The sequence below is a fragment of the Rhamphochromis sp. 'chilingali' genome (genome assembly GCF_963969265.1).
Source record: "Rhamphochromis sp. 'chilingali' genome assembly, chromosome: 2".
Classification (NCBI taxonomy): Eukaryota; Metazoa; Chordata; class Actinopteri; order Cichliformes; family Cichlidae; genus Rhamphochromis; species Rhamphochromis sp. 'chilingali'.
In genome coordinates, this window is record NC_137930.1 from 53527594 (window position 1) to 53550085 (window position 22492).

Here is a 22492-nt window from a genome sequence, read left to right on the forward strand (position 1 = left end):
TTGCTTTAATGATTTGCTATAATCATATAATGATCACTGGGTAGGGGAGACCGGGGATAGTTGTAACATTTTTGACATTTCTGTCTGTAAATTGGAGCTCGTTTAAGGTAGTGGATTCAAAATGTAATGCAAAGTATTTACATGTCTCGGCTATTAAATAGTGCAGCTATTTTCTCTGCAGCACAATTACCCATTGCATGGTATGGTCTCAAACACAAAGAGTGAAATGTTACAATTAACCCCATAGTCTGGGTTAGTTGTAACATATCCTGGGGTGAAATGTAACACAATGAAATAAGGGTACTGACAAAATATTAACATGTAATCTTTATTTATTCAACACATGAATGCACTTAGAGCCATTTATGTAGCTGTGTGTGTGTGTGTGTGTGTGACAGAATGCAGAAATCTAGCTTTTGAACATATTCCAACCCCCCCAAAAAAGACAAATTATGGAATTTTCTGCAACTGAATATTTCATTAATTTTGATTGGTCTTCCTTGAGTTTGGCCTCATTGGCTCAGTGGGCATTATAACCTACAACTCTTGCACCAATTTTAAACATAACAATGAAGCTGAAAAAATGTATTTGTTCACCAGCATCGCAATTCCATTACTTTTTATCATACCTTGGTGTGGTTTGCAAAGTGCTTCAGAAAGATGAGGAAATCTGTTTCTTGCACCCATCCTGATTTATTTCCACTACCAGTACTTCCTACTGGTCCATCTCTGACACAGAGGTCTGCATAATATATGTGTGGGGAACACAAACAGTGAAGTAATTGTGTTGCCAATGGCATTAACCACATATACAAAAGCAACCAGTGAAGCTCTCTCTGCTGATGTCGTTGCCCCAACTTGTTTAATATAAGTTAAAGTAATAGTGTGGTAAGTTGTAACATCTGCATTATTGTTACAACTGACCCAGACTCCTATAGCCATGAACTAGCTAACATTACAGCCAACGGCTAAAACACTAGCTCTAAAGACCTACACAGAATATATCCCCATAGACATACAAATAACATAATTTAAATTTGATGAGTTTAACTGTAAAGCAGATAATGCTATTAAACATTGAAATACAGTAGAAAAACTTACTTTTTGGCATACAAATTACATTTTTTCGTGTTAAATTGTCTGTGTTTGACAAAATGTGCTGATTTTTCACATGTGATAGCAGAACTGAATTGGGCATGCACAGGATGAGTCACATCATTTGAAACTTAGCCCTGATTGGAGAAATTGGAAGTGTTACAACTGACCCACGTTACAACTATCCCCGGTCTCCCCTAGTTCTTTTGTACAGTAACATTATGAAGGCAAACAAAAACAACTTCTTGAAATCATTCTGTCACTAAAAACTAATCTTTTGATCACTTTAAGGGTTTTGATGCAATCCAAAGGGGACTCCCTAATGAGGCCATCCGGCAGAGTTTTATTTAGGGCTGTGGGTGCTCTGAGGCTCCCCAGCAGCTGTCGTGAATGTGTGCGCGCATGTGTGCTCGTCTGGACTTTCCAGTAGCCTACTTTGCACCATACAACTTTGTCCGGTAAGCCAACAACTTTATATTTTTGCTTTGCATAGATTTATATTTCGCTGTAGGCTCCAGCTCAGCATTCAGAACAGCCGGTGATGAATGACTTGGTATAAATGTTGATATAAATGTCCCATATAGAGAAAACAGCCGAATAGCTGCTACTGTTGGCCTGCTTTGTAGGCCTGTAGACACATTTATATGCATGCTCAGAAACTCGTGCGTGGTGCCTGGTTTCCTAGATGAAATTTAGATCAAAATAGAGGAATACTTGGCCACTTTCACACCCACTTCCGCTTGTTTAATAGAGTAATTTAATCTAAAAGCTAGTATCTATCAGACAAATGCTCTCGTCAATGGAGGCAAAACAGATTTCCACAAGTATAAAACACTACCCATAGATCAATGTGCTTATCTCTGCAGAGAATCACAGTGGCAATGACTCTCCAGTGGACGGTGGTGGCTTTCTTCCTGTATGCAGAGATCACAGTCAACCTTATTTTGTGTGTGCCTTTAATATCAGCACAGCGGTAAGGCAATTTTAAAAGCATATCATAAGTCATCAAAAGCTTATTTAGATACTTGCTTTAAGGAGCACAATTTCTGAAATATTTAAAAAGATATATCATCCCAAACGGGCAGTTCACACAAATAGCCAGTAGAGTGCATTCAAATCCTTCCCCAGCAGACCGTCTATACCTTTACATTGCAGGTGGCGTTTGATTTTCAGGTGGCGAATATGGAGCTGGTTATCTCCTTACTGGAATAAATGCTTTTTTACAATAATAATGGTCCTTATTGTTCTTTTCCTGGGTAAGCGAGCTTTTTTGAGTCAGACATAATCTCCTTTGTGTGACAGATATTAAAAAATAATAGCAAGTGTATTCAAATCCCACTTGGTCGTGTTTCTGTCCACCCTTCCAGACGCTTTACGCGAGGTGCAGAAGTATTCCGGTCCTGAGCCCATGCAAGATGCTAAAGTGAACCCAAATGTGTACGACCACGTCCACATGAAGCTTTTCAGAGCCCAGAGGAACCTCTACATATCTGGCTTCTCTCTCTTTCTCTGGCTGTTAGTGGAATTTTGTCACTTACTTTGCTCCATCTGCACACCCTTCACACGTGTTGAAGTACTGTCTTATTTTGTTGTGTTTTTTCTGTCTTGTGACTTCAACACAGTATGATGCGTCGGGTTGCCACTTTGCTAAACCAGGTTGCTGTCACCATGGAGGACAGCGCAGGTCTTCAGTCACAAATAGACAATGCTGTGAGAGCAGCTAAGCAGCAGCAGGAGGACAAACTGACCCTCAAGCAAGTGAGAAACAGAGTTAATTTTTTTTTTTTTTAATTCTTTTTCTTTTTTTTTGTCAAGTAACATAATAAAAATTACTTTGCTTTTTTTTGTTTGTTTGTTTCTGGGTCATGCCCACGCATTAGCATACTGTAGGCACACACCATGCTGTGATTTCATTTTCCTATGCTTTCTACTTAACATGTGCTCTGTCATCTGCTGTTTAAATAATCAGCTTAAGCTCAGTAACTAAGGAGAATCCTTTGTGCTTAGTCTTTCCTGGAAAAGGAAAAATCCATGTCAGCAGCAAAGCAGCAGCTGAAGCTGGAGGTGGAAAAGCTGGCGGGTCAGCTGAAGACTGCCGAGGAGGGTGAGCGACCTAATTTAAATACGTTAATGGAAAGCTGCACCTACGTTTGCAGAGCATGTAGACAAAGAGGTCTCTTGGTCATATGGTTGTACAATAGATACATTTTGAAAAGCATTTATGATATGTAGTCCAAATTTGTAATCATTAAGTGCGTGTATGTGTGTGTAGCTGTTCGTAAGTCTGATGCTGATATTGAGGCAATGAGGAGACAAGCCAAAGGTCTGGCTCAGGAGTATGACAGACTGCTCAGAGAACACCATCAGCTCCAGGTAATACATGACAAACACACATCACAGAATATCTCCTGTATATTCACACTGCTAATCCCACATTGATCCTGTTTTTAATTGACAGAATCTTCAGAGCGCTGAAGACAAAAAGGATTGGTGAACATTAAAACACAGTATCAGCTCTTACTTCCTTCCATGGACATTTTTTTCCTTATACCTCTCGATTGTGTGCTGTATCTAGTTTGCTACCCGACCTGTTTTTATTGTCTTTGAATCTTCATTGTTGTTTAAAGTTTGAACTGAGTGCAATAGACAAATCTTGCTATTAACTTACAGTAACTCTTCATTATGAATATGCATTGTTTCTTTTTTTTACTGACTGCTAAGCTGTGTTATAAACACAAAGTGTTAGTGTTACTGTAATGACTTTTATATTGTACATCAATGGGATGCACACTATAAACTATACACTGTAATGGGATGTGCTGTCATGAACTTGAACATTTCACATGTGAATGGAGAGCTGTGTAATTTGAGATGTTGCTCTTAGATTTTTCCTATTTCTGTGAACAATAGAAGGTGTCACTTTGAGGTTAATTTGTGGGGGATTCACAGCCTGTTGCATTATTTTGCATACACCTGAATGCTCCAGACCAGCAAACTGACAGAACTGCTTATAGAGCTAGTCAAGCTTGCTGATCAGTTAATCATGTGCATTTGATTAGCAGCTCCTGACTGCTACTTACCCTCTTATAGTAATTCCTATGAAAGCATTAATGGTGTACTTAGTTTTCCAGAAACCTGCACAGATTCCTGTAAAAACATATACATACACATATATATAAGCTGCTCACAAATGCCATTTCACCAGATGTCTGTGAGCCATCAGCTGATGGCTGATTATCAACAAATCTCATATAATCTATGCTATTTACTGCCAAATTGGAAGCCGATTTGAATAGCACCTCCACTTTATTCTGTATGAGGAGCTCTACTCGTTCTCTGCCTGCCTCGTCTGCCTCTGGGGAAGGCTTGGGTTGTAAGACCCATATCTTCAAGTATAAAATATGGAAGATGGAAATAATAATCTTCTTTTAAGCTAGTGGCTCTAACTGAACTGACTTTAGGAGGGCAAACCTAATCTTGACATACTGTATCATACTCTGGTGACAGTTTGATGGTATAAATATGAGTATGAAAAATAAACTTTCATAATAATTAATAATATTTCCTGAACTTGTTGCTATGATCAGTGTGATTAAGAGGCCCAGTGTTGTATATTTGTAGTAGATGATTGTATAATCACCTAGAAAAGGTGCTTTGAAAGCCACTATACGTCAAAAATAAAACAGCTGTGGAATTTGTGCTATTTAATTTCATACTGTAAGGCACAGTTAGGTCACTGAATACATCCCCTTATATCTGTACAGGAAGTGATGGGTTTTACCCTGTATGGAAAGGAGATACCCTTTCAAGGAGCTACTCCTGTTGCTCAAGCTTTGATCTACCCCTTGACCAATTGTTTCATTCACAAGTAGAAACGCGATGCAGGTGTGAGAGACACTAGACAGACCTGTGCATGCATGAACTAAAAGCAAAGCCATGAGCACAGCACAAACAGGTATGTTAAACCATCATATTCAGGCATCTTAAATGTTAAAATGCAAAATCTGATTTTATCACGTTTAATCATAAAAATGAAGAACAGAAAGTACAACACAATTACAATCTTTTTTTTTCTATGAAAGTCTTCCATTCATGAAAAACACAAACACATACACATTCCAGAAATATCAGACTGTTTTATAAAATGACTAATTTCAGATACCGTACATCTACGCAAATCCTTTACAAATATATATACTCTGTGTGCTATGAAAAATGTCCACAGTGTGTCTTCCTCAGTAGATGTGAGGTGAGGTGCTCGTCGGGCTGAGTCAGAAGAAAAGAAGATGCGCCGAGGCTCACAAGCGAGTTTCTCTGTCGGGATTGCAGTCCAAGGCCAGTACAAACTGCTCACAATGTATAGAGCTGTTCTCCTCTTTCCTCAGTGTTTCCAACTCTGCACTCCCATTGGTCAGCACATGTTTTTCTTCTTTCCTAATATGTCTTTTGATTAGAGCAAATCCCAAAATACAAAGGAAGAAGGAGACTGTTCTCAAGCCCAAAGTCAGACCCAGGTAGACTCTCCTGTACAAAAAAAAAAGCAACAGTTAAGAGTACGAACTGCTCCGTCACGGTTTAGGCCAGCTCTAAGTGAAGCTACAAATCCCTAAAGGTTAGTCACTACTGGACTTTTTCCCATTCAAAGTTGTATAAATAGCATTTTCTTCTAGTCCTTTTGGAAGATGTTGTAATGCCACAATCTTAGCTCTCTACTAAAGACAGGACTTGAAATTAAGAAAAGATAAAATTACTGCTCTTTTTATTTATTACAGTCAAAATACTTTGGTCCAAAACTGCAATCTCTCAGGCACTACCGTTAAAACACAGCAGTAAACCTGACTGTGACAAGGTCAAATCTGTAATAGCCCAGGGATGTTACTGAACTATTTTTGCATTTTGCATGTAGTTGCAGTAACTACTGCAGCTGGTTGCCCAGAGGGTGGGCAACACCCTCAACGTCTAGGATGACCACCTTCTGTCACAAAGCGATTGCACCGGTCACCTGGTGGGAAGCAACCTGTCAAAGAATTGCAGTTCAATTTGGACCGACTGCAATCAGTCTCAGAAAGACGAGTGAAAGTTTCCAAACAGCTGCTGCTGAACGCAGACACACTTCCAACATGTTGTGATCACAAGTGAAGAATACTTGCCTGCAATGCATTTCTTTCCAGTAGGGGGCTTGACCCAACTGCCTGCCAAGTGATTATACTCTAGTTCCTATATTCAATTCAATTTTATTTATACAGCACCAACAGGCGCCTCGAGGCGCTTTGTATTGTAAGGTAGACCCTACAATAATACATACAGAGAACGACCCAACCATCAACGACCCCCTATGAGCAAGCACTTTGGTAACAGTGGGAATGAAAAACTCCCTTTTAACAGGAAGAAACCTCCGGCAGAGAGGGGCGGCCATCTGCCGCGATCGGTTGGGGAGAGAGAAGGAAGACAGGCTAAAAGGCATGCTGTGGAAGAGAGACAGAAATATAAAAGCAGGGTTGCTGAGCGCCCGTGCCACTTTGTGGTTAAATTGCTGTTCCTCAGCAACTACATCACTATTTGTGGAGGAAATTCTGAATTTCTGTTTTAATTCTGTGAGGTTCTGGGCAGACTCTCAATGCACACTTGTGGTTAGGAGTTCAAAAAGAAACTACCAGTTGTAGCCAATCTTGATCATTAACAAGAAGTTAACAGGACTTGGCCTCGTCAAGTTAAAAGGTTTTGTAGAGCCACTTATTAAAAGATTTAAGTGAATGATTTAACTAAATTTAAACGAGTGCACCCAAGTTTTCTTTTTTAAATGTATTAAAAACCTATCCCGTACAATCACTCCACCCTGAAAAAAACATTAAGAGTAAAGTGTAAGAGTAATACGAAAACATGTAGACAGACAGAACCAGGTTTGTCATTTTCAATGATTTTTCACAGTAAACAAGCAAATTGTTTGTCATTGCCAACTTGACTCCATTCAGTGACAAACTGATACTTGACTGAATCCATCCTGTTGCCCTTTTTTCGTGGTCTTGACTCACCAAAGTCGGTCTGAAGATGAAAACTGACTGAAGTGGTCTTGGACCTTGTTTCCATCTTTGAAGCAACCATTTCAAGTGCAAGGAGGTCATTAAACATGGTTGCTATAATTCTGTTGTGCAGAAGTCTCTAACCAATAGTTTCCCTAGTGTGCCTAACACCATCAGTTCACTGCTGACAGCGTGCAGTTCAGTGGTTTTCAGATTATGGGCAGAGCCCCAACAGTAGTTTGGTGCAGTGGGGGGAGGAGGGGGGGGTGGAGAATGAATCAATATTATTTTGTAATGAAAATGTCTGATAGAATTCTGATGCTAATCCTTACTTAGGTAGAATTGAACTTGAATCCCTTTTTATCATTAGTGATTTAAAAAAAATGAACATGCGCTTGTTTTGGTGTCTGAAGCTGAGACAAAGAAAAAGAAATCAATGCCAGAAAGTGTTTAAAATCACTGGTCTGACAGTTGTTAACAATTGTTCTTCACTTTTTATTTTGAATGCACTGTTCCTCCAGCGGTACATTTAAGATCTGCTATGGGTTCAGCATTTTAAATAAATCAACCATAACTCATGGCTGTGCGTAATAACTTGCACATAACTTGATTACAGGGTCACTAAATCAAGAGTTTGAAGGATAGCCAATCCCATAGAAATCACATGCAAAGTTAAAATAAAGGCATCTTACAAGTACCTGTAAGCTGAAGTGTCATATATTCTGCAAGCTCCTCTTCCTCCACACATCTTGTATCCCCATTTGAGGCAGGTCGTATCAATTATGGCTCCAAAGTATATAGGGGCAGGTATTCCAGCTGAGTTACAACATATAAAGTAACTTATGTCAGAATTTCAAGTCAAATCACGGTTCGCCTGAACTCACGTTACAATCTAAACAAGTCAGACTTCCTTACAATAACTTTGAATATTAATAATTATACAGCTAAACTGATAATTAGCCGTACTAAGCTAAATACTTTGGGTTAATTTAACATAAAAAGTAATTTTTATTGGTGATCTCCCAATAACTGTGCTCACTATATATATTATGCTGAAAGTCAGCTTGAGGGAAATGTCTGTGAGCCTGAAATGTAAATGAAATAGACAGTGATGTATGCCAAGAACAGCAAAGGTGGTTCTCACCAAGGGTACGAGTGGCCAAGGTGTGGATTCCAAGAGCGAGAGACTTCAGCTCAGGTTTAATGCACCTTTAGAAACAACACTGTGGTATTAGACAGGACTCAACTTTTAACCTGGCAACACTTAAAGAATGACAATGAAAGAATGACGTTTGTATTTCTTAGAGGGAGACGTTTCAGAACAATACAAACAACATTACAGCAAAAAGTGGCTTTAAGGCACAAAAGCAGAATATGACAGACCTGACAAGCAGCATGAAGCCAGGTGTACCCCCAAGAGAGATGATGAAGGAACTGAGGACAGACATAGCCAGGAAGTATGGAAAGACTTTCTCACAGCTGTCCCTGTGTGGACACTGACCCAGGCTGGCTGTCAAGTTGCCTGGTTGGGTATTAGCCACCGCGAGACACTTGCAATTGTTGAACACCTGACAGAAAAGAAAACAAGGTGTGACTCAGTGATAAATGAGCTGCGGCACAGCAGGAAACACTTGTTCTGTCTGTAAATAATCACGGAAATGTCACATGCTTCTCTGCGGTACGATATGAATGAAAATTGAGAATCAAGCCTGAATATCATGCTGCGTTTACTGAAAAGCATGCAAGTTTCACGAGGGCAGTGGTGTGTGTCTGACCGTGTTCTTGCCAGAGCCAGTGGAGGAGTTGCATCCAGCCAAACACGGGGACACGTAGGTGATCCCGTTCTCTCCACACACTGGATCCCACTCTCTGCTTGTGCACGAGCAATCCGAATTACAGTCAGAGATGAGAGACTGCTCCTGATAAGATAAGCCCCCCAGTCTGCATGTGACACAAAAAAAAGGCATGTGATTGTCAGCCCTTTTAAAACATCGATCAGACAAGAAAAACAAGCCATGGAATTAAAAACAGTGGCAGATTAAATAAATAAAACCCCAATCCCTTTTTCTCTGAATCTACTTCCTGGTTTGATGACTATCAAGTCCACTAAGGAAAATATACAAAGGTATTACATACCCACTATATGAAACTGTGATGCCTGCGACCTTAGCGTTCTCACAGCCCATGGCAAAGAATAGGAGTGACAGAAAGTAACCCAGCAGAGAGGTCCCAAAGGCAAATTTAGCTGCTCCCATGATAGACAGCTTGTAGTTTTTCATCACAACCCCTCCGGAGAACATCCCAAGGGCCACTGCAGGTATGTTGATCATGCCTATGAAACACCGCAGAATACAGCGTATCCTTAAATGGATGGAGAATCGAGAAAGAACTTAAACAGGCGATATCAGGCAGCAACATCACTCGCCAGAAGGGATCAAAGTCAGAACACTCATGTACATCAAAGCACTCTCATTTATATTTTACTTAAGTCATGTTGCGAAAGATGAAAATAAGTTATGGTGGTTCAGAGGATCTGGGACGTATTTCTCATCAGCCGATGTACTCTTAACCCACTCGGTTACAGGGGACAAAAAGAGCAACGTTGTCTCCATTCGCATCAGGGAGACATGTTAATTGGTCTGATTGCCTCAAGTGCTTTTAAATCAATGTCTGTCGTTTGTCTGTCAAATGCCCAAGGACTGAGGTAAACCAGGTTGTCATCTTGAATTTGCAGCATTTACTTAAGAGGGAAGTGGGAGTCGGGGTATAAAAAATTGATCAAAAGCCAGCTCATGAAACTCTTATGATTACCATCCAGCTCACATCACTTGCATCCTTAAATAGGTACTTTTCAGCCAAACAGCAGTGGTTCTAAGCAAGCTTTTAGCTCTACAAAGATCTCACTTACAAAGACAAAAGAACAAAATAATCCAAATAAGGTAAACAATATAAATTAGTATAATATCTTGCTCACCCATGAGAAAATTGGCTTTTGAAGCTGACTGGCCGTAGTGTTGCTCAATGTATTTGGGCTTGTAGGTGACCATACCAATGAGAGAGTTGAACTGAACAATGGTCACACATAAGTAGATGGTGTACACAGGATTTCCAAGGAGACTCTTCAATGTGGGGACGAATTCTGTGAAAGGATGTTTAAATGAGTGATTTTCACTTCTTGAAGTAACCTCAGCCTTTTATTTTGATTTATCATTAAAACTATTTTGATTTTCTCACATTGACAAGAAGGAATAAACTTCTATTTGTGTTTACTGTCGACAGAAATGACAGTATTATATATACTATAGCAGTAAAACAGATCTTAGAGCCGTTAAGATTCCATTAATTGCACACAGTCAGTTTAATAATACGGTTAAAATGGAAAATCAACATTCTTTCATAAAGCACACTGTGATCACTATCCTACCACTGGCCATCAGATGTAAATTAGCTGGCTCCTCGGGTCTGAACATGTGCTTCAAGCCTGGGGAATCTTTAATAAATCTGGTTTGCTCTGGTGTGCAGTTGGTGTCATGCTTTTCCACAGGCATCGGCAGTGATTTTGGCAGGAACCAGAAAGGAACGGCCGACATGAGGGTGATGGCACCAGCAATGAGATAGCCCAGCCACCATGCGCCCACCCAGCGGGCATCGCCAGGAGTAATAGTGATAGTTTCTGTAAAGATAGAAGCACATTATTGGCGCTGTTCATTCTTTTATGGTTGTAATTAACCACAATTATGTATTTACTAAAGTCACATGCTCCTTAAGCACTTGAGTTGAAGCAAAAACGATCACTTTTTACTTTTACTGATTACCTTTTCAAATTCTTAAAGATGTAGTTGATGGTTAGATGACATGTTACTCACCCATGTCCACATATCCAATGTCGACATAGATTTTGGCACACAGGGACCCCAGCAGGTACCCAAAGACAGGACCAATTATTGATATTGTCTGGACACAACCTGAGACACACAAAAAACACCTACTTATAGCCTAATATATATTGGGTTAATCTCTGTATCGTTAAAAAATCATAATCATAATCATAATGGATTACATTATGTCCTATAAACAAAAAGAAATCAAACTGTACTGGATAGTTTAGTAAATCTTCTTAAAACTTCTGAAAACTGAAAATGAAGAGAGCCACTACAGGCAAAAACAGTGTAACTGTAGTCAGGCACCGTTAGTTGTATGATGGAGCAGCTGTATGATGATATTTAGTGTTTTCTAATAAAGATGCATTAAGTTTTTTTAAAGGTTATTTTCTCAAAATGGGCTTTCTTTCCCCTCATACTCTGAACTTGACATCTTTGCTTTGGTTGTGCTTACATACAACAAACGTTCCAATTTTATTTATCCATCCATCCATTCGCTTCCGCTTATCCTTTTCAGGGTCGCGGGGGGCGCTGGAGCCTATCCCAGCTGTCATAGGGCGAGAGGCGGGGTACACCCTGGACAGGTCGCCAGTCTGTCGCAGGGCCAACACACAAGGACAAACAACCATTTGCACTCACATTCATTCGCACATTCACACCTAGTGACAATTTGGATTGTCCAATTAACCTATCCCCACAAGCTGCATGTCTTTGGACGGTGGGAGGAAGCCGGAGTACCCGGAGAGAACCCACGCAAACACGGGGAGAACATGCAAACTCCACACAGAAAGACCCCGGCCTGATGGTGGAATTGAACTCAGGACCTTCTTGCTGTGCGGCAACAGTGCTAACCACTGTGCCACCGTGCTGCCCTCAATTTTATTTATATTTATATTATTTATACAATAGGAATGGCTCAAATACACTGCTCAAAAAATTAAAGGAACACTTCGAAAACATGTCAGATCTCATTGGGGGAAAAAATAATCTGGATCTCTATACTGATATGGACCAGGTAATAGGTTACCAAAAAAGAAATATGCCAAATTGCTTCATGGAAAAGAGCTATTTTCAGAGTGACAAAATGATGCATGAGGCTCGTCCATTTTAGTAAATGGCCTGTATTTGTATAGCGCTTTACTAGTCCCTAAGGACCCCAAAGCACTTTACACATTCAGTCATCCACCCATTCACGCACTGGTGATGGCAAGCTACATTGTAGCCACAGCTGCCCTGGGGCGCACTGACAGAGGCGAGGCTGCCGGACACTGGCGCCACCAGGCCCTCTGACCACCACCAGTAGGCAACGGGTGAAGTGTCTTGCCCAAGGACTGTCAGAGCCGGAGCTCGAACCGGCGATCTTCCAATTACAAGACGAACTGCCAACTCTTGAGCCACGATCGCCCATTTTGCCAAAATTTCAGCTCATAATGGTGCTCAGTAGTTTGTATGGCCCCACCGTGCTTGCAGGACAATACTAATGCATGCTCCTAATGAGACGGCCAGGTGCAACCTGGCAACATTGGATGAACCGAAGCATAATAGCTCCTAGATTTTTTTTTTATTGGATTTAGCTCAGGTGTGTGAGGGGGGCAGTCAGTGGTATCAAGTCCTTCATCCTCCAGGAACTTCCTGCACACTCACCACATGAGGCCGGGTATTGTTGTGCACCAGGAGGAACCCAGGACTGACTGCACTAGAGTCTGATAGTAGGGCCAAGGATTTCATCCTTATGACTAATGGCAGTCATGGTTATTTTGCATAGCCTGTAGAGGTCTGTGCATCCCTCCATGGATATACCTCCCCAGATCATCACTGACCCACCACCAAACTCATGCTGAACAGTGTTACAGGCTGTATAATGTTCTCCACAGCTTCTCCAGAACCACTTTTCATCTGTCACATGAGCTCAGGGTGAACCTGCTCTCATCTGTAATAAGCAGATGTTCGCCTACCTGTACAGTCCCTGCAGTATATTATTGTTTAAGTGCAACTCAAACAACATTACAAAACTTTTTGTTTTTCTGCCTGTTGACAGCACTTTTGTTTTTTTTTATTTCTTTTAAAGACATCCAATATTCCCTAACATGAAAGCACAGTGAAACAAGAATATTCCTATTACAGAAATCTATAGAAGGTTAACTCATCTTTAGTAGTATCTAATTTTCTAGTTTCAAAATAACCTTCCAAAAAATTTCTAAAAAAAACCCCAATTCCTATCAAAGCTATCAGCTGTAACAAAGGTGGATTACCAATATAGAGAGCAGCATTATCGGACTGTGCGTAGTCATCAATATAGGAGATTCCCAAAGGCTGCACTGGAGTCTCTCCAATCCCACGCAGGATATTTCCCACCAGGACATAGATCCACATGGAAACACTGGACTCTTTTTCACAGCCTGCAGTTTAAAAACAGCAGTCAGAATGTCAATGGCATAGAGCCTTATGCAGCTCATGATCCATCTCAATTTCGCAGGTTACTGGCCATAAAACAACAACTGTGACCTTGAGCTTGACCTTGAGAACAGTTTGGATTATGACACACATGGTGATTGTTATGTGTAAGATTGGTTGAATTCTGAACAATACAATAGGAAGACTTGTGTGAACTATGAACGGCCTCGCCATCTGCCAGATGGGCCGAAACTATACATTATGATTTACACTAACAAAACATTGATGAAAAATATTCTATTATCACAATAAGTCAACACATCTTACTATAATCCCCGCAATCTCTCTCTGTTTGTCTGTATGTTTGTTTCTTTGTCCCCCAACTTTGCCTGCACTATCAGAAGTTGGCCACACACTTCTGAAGGTTCTTATCAGCATTAGATATTTTGACATCAACATTTAGAAACTACCAAGCAACAGGCTAAAAGGACCTATTTTTGGCCCTCATGCACCTACAAAGCTTTACGTAAGTATCAAGTCATTTTAATTTCATGACGATAACTTCTCATATCTGCATATATATTCAAAAAAGCTGGCCTTTGTATGATATAACACCATCACATTTCCTAGAAACTTCCCTATAATGGGCTAAAATGACCTTTTTTGCATTTATGTACCTATAGCACCTTCTAAAAAGTACTGTATCATTTTTATTTCACAGCCAACAGAATGAATAGCCTACTCATTTAGTACTATAGCATGGATATGTGCAAGTTATCACAATTCATCATCAAAAATGACTTAAAACATAAACACGCATGTGCTGACCTAGCAACGATGCTAGCACGAACAGTATCTGCAAAAACAAAGTTCAACCTTAATCACATGTTGTCATAAACAACATAAATGTTTTTTGTCTTACCTCTAGAAGGCAGTATAGAGGGTCTGTCACCTGCCCTCAGGGACTCAGGTGAGCTTGCCGGACATGGAGAGAGGTTATTGGTCGAATTCACTGAAGATCTAATTGATGTTTCGATCTTATAGCTGCGTATAAAATACCAATGTGACTGTTAAACAAGGGAAGGGAGAAAGCACCAGGTATTGTTAGATATTCACAATGTGAAGCACAAATACATCAGAGACTACAGAGATCAAAGTAATATGTGAATGGAATTTATGAACAGCGATGCATGCATTCAGACACTGCGCTTTGCCTACCGGCCAATGATGAAATGAGGCATGGCGATCAGGAAGGTTCCAAAAGACATCAAAATACACCCGACTGCTATGATCTTGGGTCGGTGGAGCTTGGCACAAAAATAACTCACAAACGCAATTACCAGCAAATTCCCTACAGGGTTAAGATGATCAGAAAAGAAGATGGAGAGGAGTCAGAGGCACCAAACATGAGATGTACTGCTCAGAATCATAAATCATGAAAAGTCTCACTAACTACATCATACACATGATGTGTTATCTTTGATAAGCACTGATTCTGATCCACAAGTCTGTAACTAACTACATAAACCATTACTCCAAGTCTGCATACTGTGGCTTAAAACAATTTTTCACTCTTCAATAGTCAGTTAGGTATGCAACAAGGCACTATTCAAAGCTTAAATGAGATGGAAGTATGCAATGGTATTGGGAATATTAACATGCCGTCATAATATTCCTGGTTCAAGACCTCACAGTATTCCACAGCATAACTAAGGAATGGTTTAGAGTCACCTGATCCAGTTCTAACTATAAGCTTTGTCACCCGTCTCTACTTTTAAGCCTCCTTTAAGCAGTCTCGCTGTAGCATTAGTATCATAAAAATACAATAAATAGAGAATAAACAAATACAGCCACCAAATACAGAAATGTACACAAAGAGCCAGAGAAACTCACCTATTTCAAAGCTGCCGTCTATGATGCCAATCAGATAGCTGGGGATATCAAATCGCCTTTCTAGCTGTGTAATTGTGCTCTTCATGTAGCTGCCAGATAAAGCCTTGGCAAAGTAAGCAAAGGACAAGGCTGCAAGGAACATCTGCAGAGACACAAAAAGAAAAAAACAATACAATGTCAGGCACACTGGCTCTGATATGGATATATGATTGTTTTTGATTTTGACTGCAGTCCAAACATCTCATAATTTCCTTCTTTCATTTTTCAGGCGCAGATTCAAATACAACTACAAAATAAAAATGAATTTCTGAATGAAGTTCGACTAACAAGCAAAAACACAAGCCTGCACTAATTAACCTTAAACCTATCACAAGACTTAGTGAATGTATTTCTTTTATACGGGGGTTTTAAGGCTTTATTATGACAGAGCAGTGGAGAGAAAAGCTAGAAGAAAGAGTGAGGGAAGACAAAGTAAACTGCTGGGGGTGGATTTAAACCCGGGCCTCTGCAATAGTCTTATATGGGCATATGGGATATGGGTTGCATGCTGAACCCAGTGAGCTACAGCAGTGCACGTGAATGCATTTCTTTGAGGATACATGTGTGTGTGTATGACATGAATTTGCAGTTCAGATACATCTTTATAAAAGGGCAGCTGGCAATATGCGCTGGGCCAGAGAGTGTATTGAGCAGCCTCCTTCTTCTGCTCAGCCGCCTGTGGACACTGACAGTCAGTCACAAAGGGAGGATTAGAGAAGCCAATCACACAAGGACACAGACACATCCTTTGCACACATAATTGGAAACAGGTGTGCGGTAACCATAGCCTGCACTGTAAGGGATTAAAATAGTGAAAGCAGAAGAGACTGCTTCCAAACAACAAACTGCAATGCATTATAAATGCATTATAATAAATATGTCAATATAACCTACTTGTCCAGAAATATCAAATTCTTTTCACTTTGTTTTTTTCTTACAATTTAAAGTTTAATTTCAAAACATAATGATTGCATAACTGACAAAATTATCATAAATAGGATCATTATTCACACCCCATACAGGACACCACAATAAATGCGCAAAACACAAGCTGGACAAACTCCCATACACGTTCGAATATCTCCGAGACAGTGCCAGCCCAGTGATCCATGGCCACAGTGAAAACTGCATTGTTCCTCCAAAGGTCAACTATTGCATAAACTCTCTTCTTTAGTACCCCTGCTACATGACGTTACAGACGTGTATCATTCAGTAAAAAACCTCCACAAGTCTCTGCAAACCCAAGCTAGATCCTTAAGGAAACCATCCACATCCAAGGGCCCTGCCAGCGTACTTGTTCTTTTTCTTTTACAGTGACCTCGGCCCTAATAATTAGCAGACTCTCGTTCCTCTATTGAAGGCATTGAGGATATCATATTGCTTTGTCACTATATCCACATTTGAGCAGCAGCACTCAATCCAGACTTACTTTACTTTACTTACTTACTTCCATTTCATATGCTTCCCTTTGTATTGCACACTGTGAAAAATAATGAACTCTGGACTTTTCCTTTTATAGCAAAAGAAAACGAATTGATTCAAACGAATCAATTTTCACCATTAACACTTTTCTATAGGAACTGACCATCAGCCGTGAGCTTATATATACCAACACAGTAAAAAGAAATCTGTATAAATATGGTACAATGTACATTTTAAAAATGAAGGAATTTTCTGTATTAATTTCTTCAAGAATTTTTTTAACCTATATTTTTTAATAACACATTAAATTTTACCATTTAACATTTATTGAAACCTCTATTAAAAACAGATAATATGCTTACAGAAACATTTTTGTTTTGTACATTGAAGAAAAGGTAACGTTTCACATAAAGAAAATCTTAACACTAATTTAAAAAGAAAACGCTGAAATTTGGACAAGCACTGAAATTTCTCCACAAAACTAAAGCCAAATCTCTGGTGGCTTGTCTCTGTAAATCATTACTAGACAAATGAAACACATTTCAACAAGAATCTAAACGAGAGTTTCATGCAAAGTCAACTGGAATATTCAGAGTGTTTGCAAGTGACATAGAACACATGCACATAGGACAAGCCTAATCTGAGATTAACAAGCATGGAGACTGCTCAGATCAAAAGTATGCAGACCGCTTGTATCAGTAGAACCAGCTGAGAGGTTTGTTATAGCTTTACTATGCAGAAATGGAAAGCACACACAGAGGAAAAAAGCAGCATTACTGGAATTCCATGTAACTGTTTCTTGTAGTTACCTAAGCAGTTCACTAAGCAGCTTTTTAATTATTGCTCAGTGTGCCTCATAATCCAATAAAGAGGTACAAAACCTCCTTTCAGACCTCTTTTACAAAAGCACAAACTTTGTCTAAGAAATTTTTCACAGCGACTTAATACCAAGTCCAAAGGGCACCGTGAGCTGTTGCACTAGACCTCGCATGGTCATTAACAAGGCTTACATGCCCTACACTTAACTCAGATTTTAAGTAGGTGTTTGATAGATTCGTCAACACAGAGAAAAAAGTGTGATAAAGTGTTTTTACACAAACTGGCTGGAGAGTTATCTCGAGTAGTAGCATTTACTTACACAGTGTGTGAATGTGTGTGTGAATGGGTGGATGACTGGATATGTAAAGCGCTTTGGGGTCCTTAGGGACTAGTAAAAGCGCTATATAAATACAGGCCATTTACCATTTACCATTTTTACACATGAAAGCACATAAATGAGTGCCGCCAACTAATGAATCTACTCTGTGTCTTTTAGACACACGTGACCCCACTTGATAGGAAGAGAGAGAGATTTGTGTGCACCCTCTAGGCCAGTCAGATGACTTGGGAAAATGACAAACATGTGGGGCCTTTGTCCATTTTGGCTGAAATGATTTCTACGTGTTCATATGACTTTTCTCTGGTAAACATAACCGTCTCCGTTGGCTGGTCTCATGTGTAATTACAGGCTTTATAAAAGAAACGTAGAAAGGAAGGTCCTCCCAGTTTGATGTTTGGACTTTTTAAGAATGAGAACAAAAGAATTATATATATTTTTTAATATTTAGAAATTAAAAATACATGATGCCAGTTTTTTGTGAATATTAACTCACTTAAGATTGTTTTCGGTAAGAGGGAGAAAGTAGACTACCTTCAGATTTGGGTGACAGGAGTTTTTCACTGTGGAGGAGTCAGGGTTGTTGTCCACAATCCAGCTGTCTGTGGCTGTGTTGTCCATTTTCTTCATAGCAGCCTCCTACTGTGGTTTCTCTTTTGATGACTTACTGTAGCTGTTCTCACTTGGGCCTATTGGAATGAAGTCAGATTTAGAGATTACATACCAAGCCACTATTGTGCAACAACAACCAGTTTAGTCTAGTTTAGTTTATTAAGATCCCCATCAGCTGCTGCAACGCAGCTTTACATTTTGATAATGCAAAGGTCTCGTATCAGGGTAAGCATTGATCACCTAACCTTTGCACAGATAAGACTGATTTACCATCATTACTACAGTGCACAGACAATATTTCAAATTCATGTTGCCATTTTTAACACTGGTCAAAAGTCAGACCAAATCCAGTTCCAATTATTTAATCCAGTTTTACTGGTTTCTTGTATTATCTGCATTGGTAACAAATTCAGTTCTTCCATAGCCTTATACAAAACTGTTCTTTTGATTGAACTAGTTCTTGGTTTGGGTAACAAAAATCTAACTAACCTAACTAGTAGCATATTCTGTCTATACTGAAATACAGTGTTTATACAAATGAATTACTACCTTTGTAACAATAATATTTCTAATAAATACAAGTAAAGAATAAAGAAATCTAAATTTTACAATTAACTGACTTAAGACATTTATGCATTCTTACAATATTTGTTCTACGCTGACAACCATTCAAATCATTTTTGCTGCCTTGTTTTGTAACATTTGCAATTTCTTAATCCGTTCCATTGTACCACCCGACCATACTACTGGGCAATAATCAAGATTAGAAAATATCAATGCTTGGATTAATTGCATGGATTTTGGTGCCAAAGACCTTGCATGGCATTTAACTATAGAAATACCATTTCCTATTTTAGCAGTTATATTAGTAATATATGCCCTGTCCAGGAATATTTATTGTTAAGGGTTATTATAGCTTAAAGAAATAAGTGGATAACAGCATTTGCAGAGTCCCTGGTTCAATCCTGGAAGGAGACACAAATCCCTTCGGGCTTACATCATGTGGAACAACCTGCTGGGGTGACGTCTTATGAATAAGGAAGCAGATGAAAGTAGCTTTCATAACTTAAAGAAATACTCATAAAATGACTTGTACAAGCCTGCTATGAAAAATGTAGGGCACAGCCCTATATGCCCTTTTTTGAGACTTGATGCTGGCATCAAATTAAGAATTTGTTAAACAATACCACTTCTAAGTTTCCACATTTTTATGCTTAAATTCTTCCTTGATCAACACGAGACTTACAAGATCTACAAAATCTCCAGAACCGATAAATTAATGTGTGTGTGGTATAAATGTGACTATTAGTTAGATCTAGTCAATCAATTTTTGTCAAATTTGTACACCAGATTTCAATCAAATCTGCTTTCAGTTAATTGTTCTTATTCACGATTGTTAGCTTTTTGAACTACAAGAATGACTAGTGCAATTCCTTGAATGGTATTTCAAAGGGGAAAAAATCCCCACACCCTTGTTTTTTAAAAAAGCGGATAAAGACAATGAATGTGTGAGCCACTCTCCAAATGTCGCCGTTAGGTAAGCATAGCGAATTCATCTGACAGTCTTCAAAACAGACTGCAAATAATATTTAGAGTAAGTCAAGCAGAAGAGCAGCACTCGTTCTTAAACACTGGGGACATTATGTTAATGATTTCATGATGCAAAAAAAGAAGCAGTGTTTTCATAATGCGAGCACTATATGACAGCATATAACTGCATTCACGTCAGCAGGAACAACAGCTCATTCATGAAGCTAATGGAAAATACAAGCAGCTGATTTATGGATGAAGGGCAGCTCAGTAAATACACCAAATTGGCTATTTCATCCTGGGGAGACGAAGAAGCAACAACTTGGTGATATAAAAATATAAAGAAAAAACCTTGTGTGTGGCATGTGGTCTAGTGTTACAAATGATACAGAATGAGAGACAGCAGGGCCAGGATGCTTGTTCAGTGATGTGAACTTCTCACTGAGTGCACTGAACCATAGCATGGCTTTGAACTACTCCTTTCTGTCTTACAGAAAAAAAAGCTGAGAGGGCTGAAGATGTAAAGGCTTAAACACTCACTCAACAAGGACAGACATTCAGTGGAGCAGCAGTTTCTTTTGACACAGCTAGTCTGGAAACTATACAAATGCCCACACTCATGTTTTGCACTGGCAAAGCTACATTTTCTTTATAAAACCTCGACCAATTAAGGTTGCACACACAACAAAGATCCCCCTGTGTGTAATGAAAGGTTTCTCAATCATTAGTGTGCATAAACATCCACAAAATCCCCCAAACATTTCATATGTTTGGCTTGAAGCCTGTTTAAGTTTCCTCCGATAGAGATGTTGATAGGAAGCATTCCTTTTGTACAATCATACCGCCTTCTCTCTAAAGGTCCTGGTGAATCCAAGTGCCATCTGTTGGCAGGTCCTTTATTGAATCTCAGTGATTAATGGTTACACACCTACAGAAATTGCATTTCTGATGCTACAAATATCAGTGATATGAATGTGTGAGGCTCTTTGCTCTGTTACAGTTTCACTGTGGAAAAACACGCCAGGATCTTTTGCGCTTTCAGTTGCGCAAGACAAATGATCACCGAGCGAAAAGCAAACACTTTTAATCAAGCTGAGCTCAAAACACCGAGAAACTTCAAATGATGGTAAGCACGTGACCCCTGTTTAATTATCCATCGGTGGCAGTGCGTGCAGGTTGATTAATCACTGTGTACTCAGTAAGCTTTCACCGAATTCTCCAAATCACCTGCTGTTCTTGCAGACAGCTGTGTGCACTGCACCATTTAAGTGTTTGATGATGCACAGTTGAAGCTTCACTGACAGTTTTCTGTTGGGGCTTTTTTTTTCTTGTCACTTGAATCTACAGCTATTATTATACCGCTGATTATCCACTAAATACACACATACGTCAAGAAAGGAATATTCTCATTCTCATGAATGACTGGGGATAATAACTCGAAAGAACATCATGATACTTACCCAACTGTGGGGGCTTCAAAGCTTTCTCTCCTAACGACGTATTTGAGGCTACTTCTTATTCAGCACACAAAGAGGAGATGAAATGACATCCAGTGGTTTAAAAGAAAATCTTCAGTCTCTCCTCATTAAGTCGCCTACACTCACACGGTGTGCTCTTAGGCTATGAAGGGAGAACAGCGTGTTTCGCTGGACACGGTAGACACTGAGCACGATCTTCGGTGGAGCACGCATATACCCTGAACAGAGTGGGGGGGGGGGGGGGGGGGGAGCAAAACTATGCCCAGCCTGCGTTTCATTGAGCCCTAGTAATCTGCAGGCTGTCAAACGTTACATATGGGTGCATGAGTGCAGGTAGGTCAAGCAACCCAAATAACTAAGTCGTGAATTTCTGCGTTGATTATCTAATAGATTAGACCTGTTGTGACGCAAATTTGCCGCAAAAAAATGCAATAGCCGCTCTGCTTTTCACATAATTCCGCTCAAATAGTGCATGGATTATTTGCCAGTGGCTTCCAGTCGCTGAACAGTATGCAGTGTTTACAGCTTTCAAGGGGTGAAGACACTAAAGGTGAACAATTCGACGTTCACAGACAAATGCAAATGAAGTGCATAATACTGTCATTAAGCTGATAATAGTCTGATGGCGTAGTTCTTACTTGTAATTACAGCAGATACTAAATAATGCAGCAGTTTTCACTGCGCATTTGTTGATCAAACCATGACTGTGTTACTCAGTTATAGTGAGTCTGGCTATTTAAGGTCTGGTGTTCATGGTAGCACTGGACAAATCTTGTATACTTTTCTATCCAGTGAAACTTAGTGAATCCTGGAAAAGTCAGTTCTGTTAAAAGTAGGCCAGCAACAGTGAATATTCAATCAAGTTTTCGATCGAGATTCAGTTCTTTGCTTGAAAACTAATTGGACATTTCAGTGAACTTGCCTTGACCCTAGACATGTATCACGTGAATAGGATAAGATGTAGGATAAAAT

The 22492-nt window shown here is 39.6% G+C and overlaps 2 protein-coding genes across 3 annotated transcripts; one reads left to right on the forward strand and one right to left on the reverse strand.

The window, feature by feature from the left end:
• The first annotated feature begins 1449 nt into the window (after positions 1-1449).
• On the forward strand, positions 1450-4734 carry bcap29 (B cell receptor associated protein 29). Of its 2 annotated transcripts, none has more exons than XM_080874906.1 (8): positions 1450-1553; positions 1962-2068; positions 2269-2351; positions 2463-2610; positions 2718-2853; positions 3103-3199; positions 3368-3468; positions 3554-4734. In XM_080874906.1, exons 2-8 carry the CDS (start codon positions 1977-1979, stop codon positions 3587-3589), a joined length of 693 nt encoding a protein of 230 aa, XP_080731032.1. In that variant the 5' UTR covers positions 1450-1553; positions 1962-1976; the 3' UTR covers positions 3590-4734. The 2 variants fall into 2 exon arrangements, with proteins under 2 accessions (XP_080731032.1, XP_080731031.1); XM_080874905.1 differs by having other exon boundaries at positions 2251-2351; positions 3554-4732.
• Positions 4735-5235: 501 nt separating this feature from the next.
• On the reverse strand, positions 5236-21681 carry slco1c1 (solute carrier organic anion transporter family, member 1C1). The gene is made up of 15 exons (XM_080874893.1): positions 21503-21681; positions 18435-18589; positions 15284-15425; positions 14609-14741; positions 14313-14434; positions 13249-13395; positions 10982-11080; positions 10540-10788; positions 10090-10254; positions 9252-9447; positions 8891-9056; positions 8499-8683; positions 8260-8324; positions 7814-7931; positions 5236-5619 (listed from the first exon to the last, which is right to left on the reverse strand). Exons 2-15 carry the CDS (start codon positions 18528-18530, stop codon positions 5394-5396), a joined length of 2109 nt encoding a protein of 702 aa, XP_080731019.1. The 5' UTR covers positions 18531-18589; positions 21503-21681; the 3' UTR covers positions 5236-5393.
• Positions 21682-22492: the final 811 nt, after the last annotated feature.

What these genes read in the sequence shown, in the direction of transcription:
- bcap29 (XM_080874905.1), top strand. Translation starts at nt 1,977, where the DNA reads ATGACTCTCCAGTGGACGGTGGTGGCTTTCTTCCTGTATGCAGAGATC. An exon ending in CCTTTAATATCAGCACAGCG is followed by an intron (nt 2,069 to 2,250) that starts GTAAGGCAATTT and finishes TTTACATTGCAG; the next exon opens with GTGGCGTTTGATTTTCAGGT. An exon ending in TTCTCTCTCTTTCTCTGGCT is followed by an intron (nt 2,611 to 2,717) that starts GTTAGTGGAATT and finishes ACTTCAACACAG; the next exon opens with TATGATGCGTCGGGTTGCCA.
- slco1c1 (XM_080874893.1), bottom strand. Translation starts at nt 18,530, where the DNA reads ATGAAGAAAATGGACAACACAGCCACAGACAGCTGGATTGTGGACAAC. An exon ending in CCTCATTTCATCATTGGCCG is followed by an intron (nt 14,435 to 14,608) that starts GTAGGCAAAGCG and finishes TTTTATACGCAG; the next exon opens with CTATAAGATCGAAACATCAA. An exon ending in CTGGCTCTGGCAAGAACACG is followed by an intron (nt 8,684 to 8,890) that starts GTCAGACACACA and finishes CTTTTCTGTCAG; the next exon opens with GTGTTCAACAATTGCAAGTG.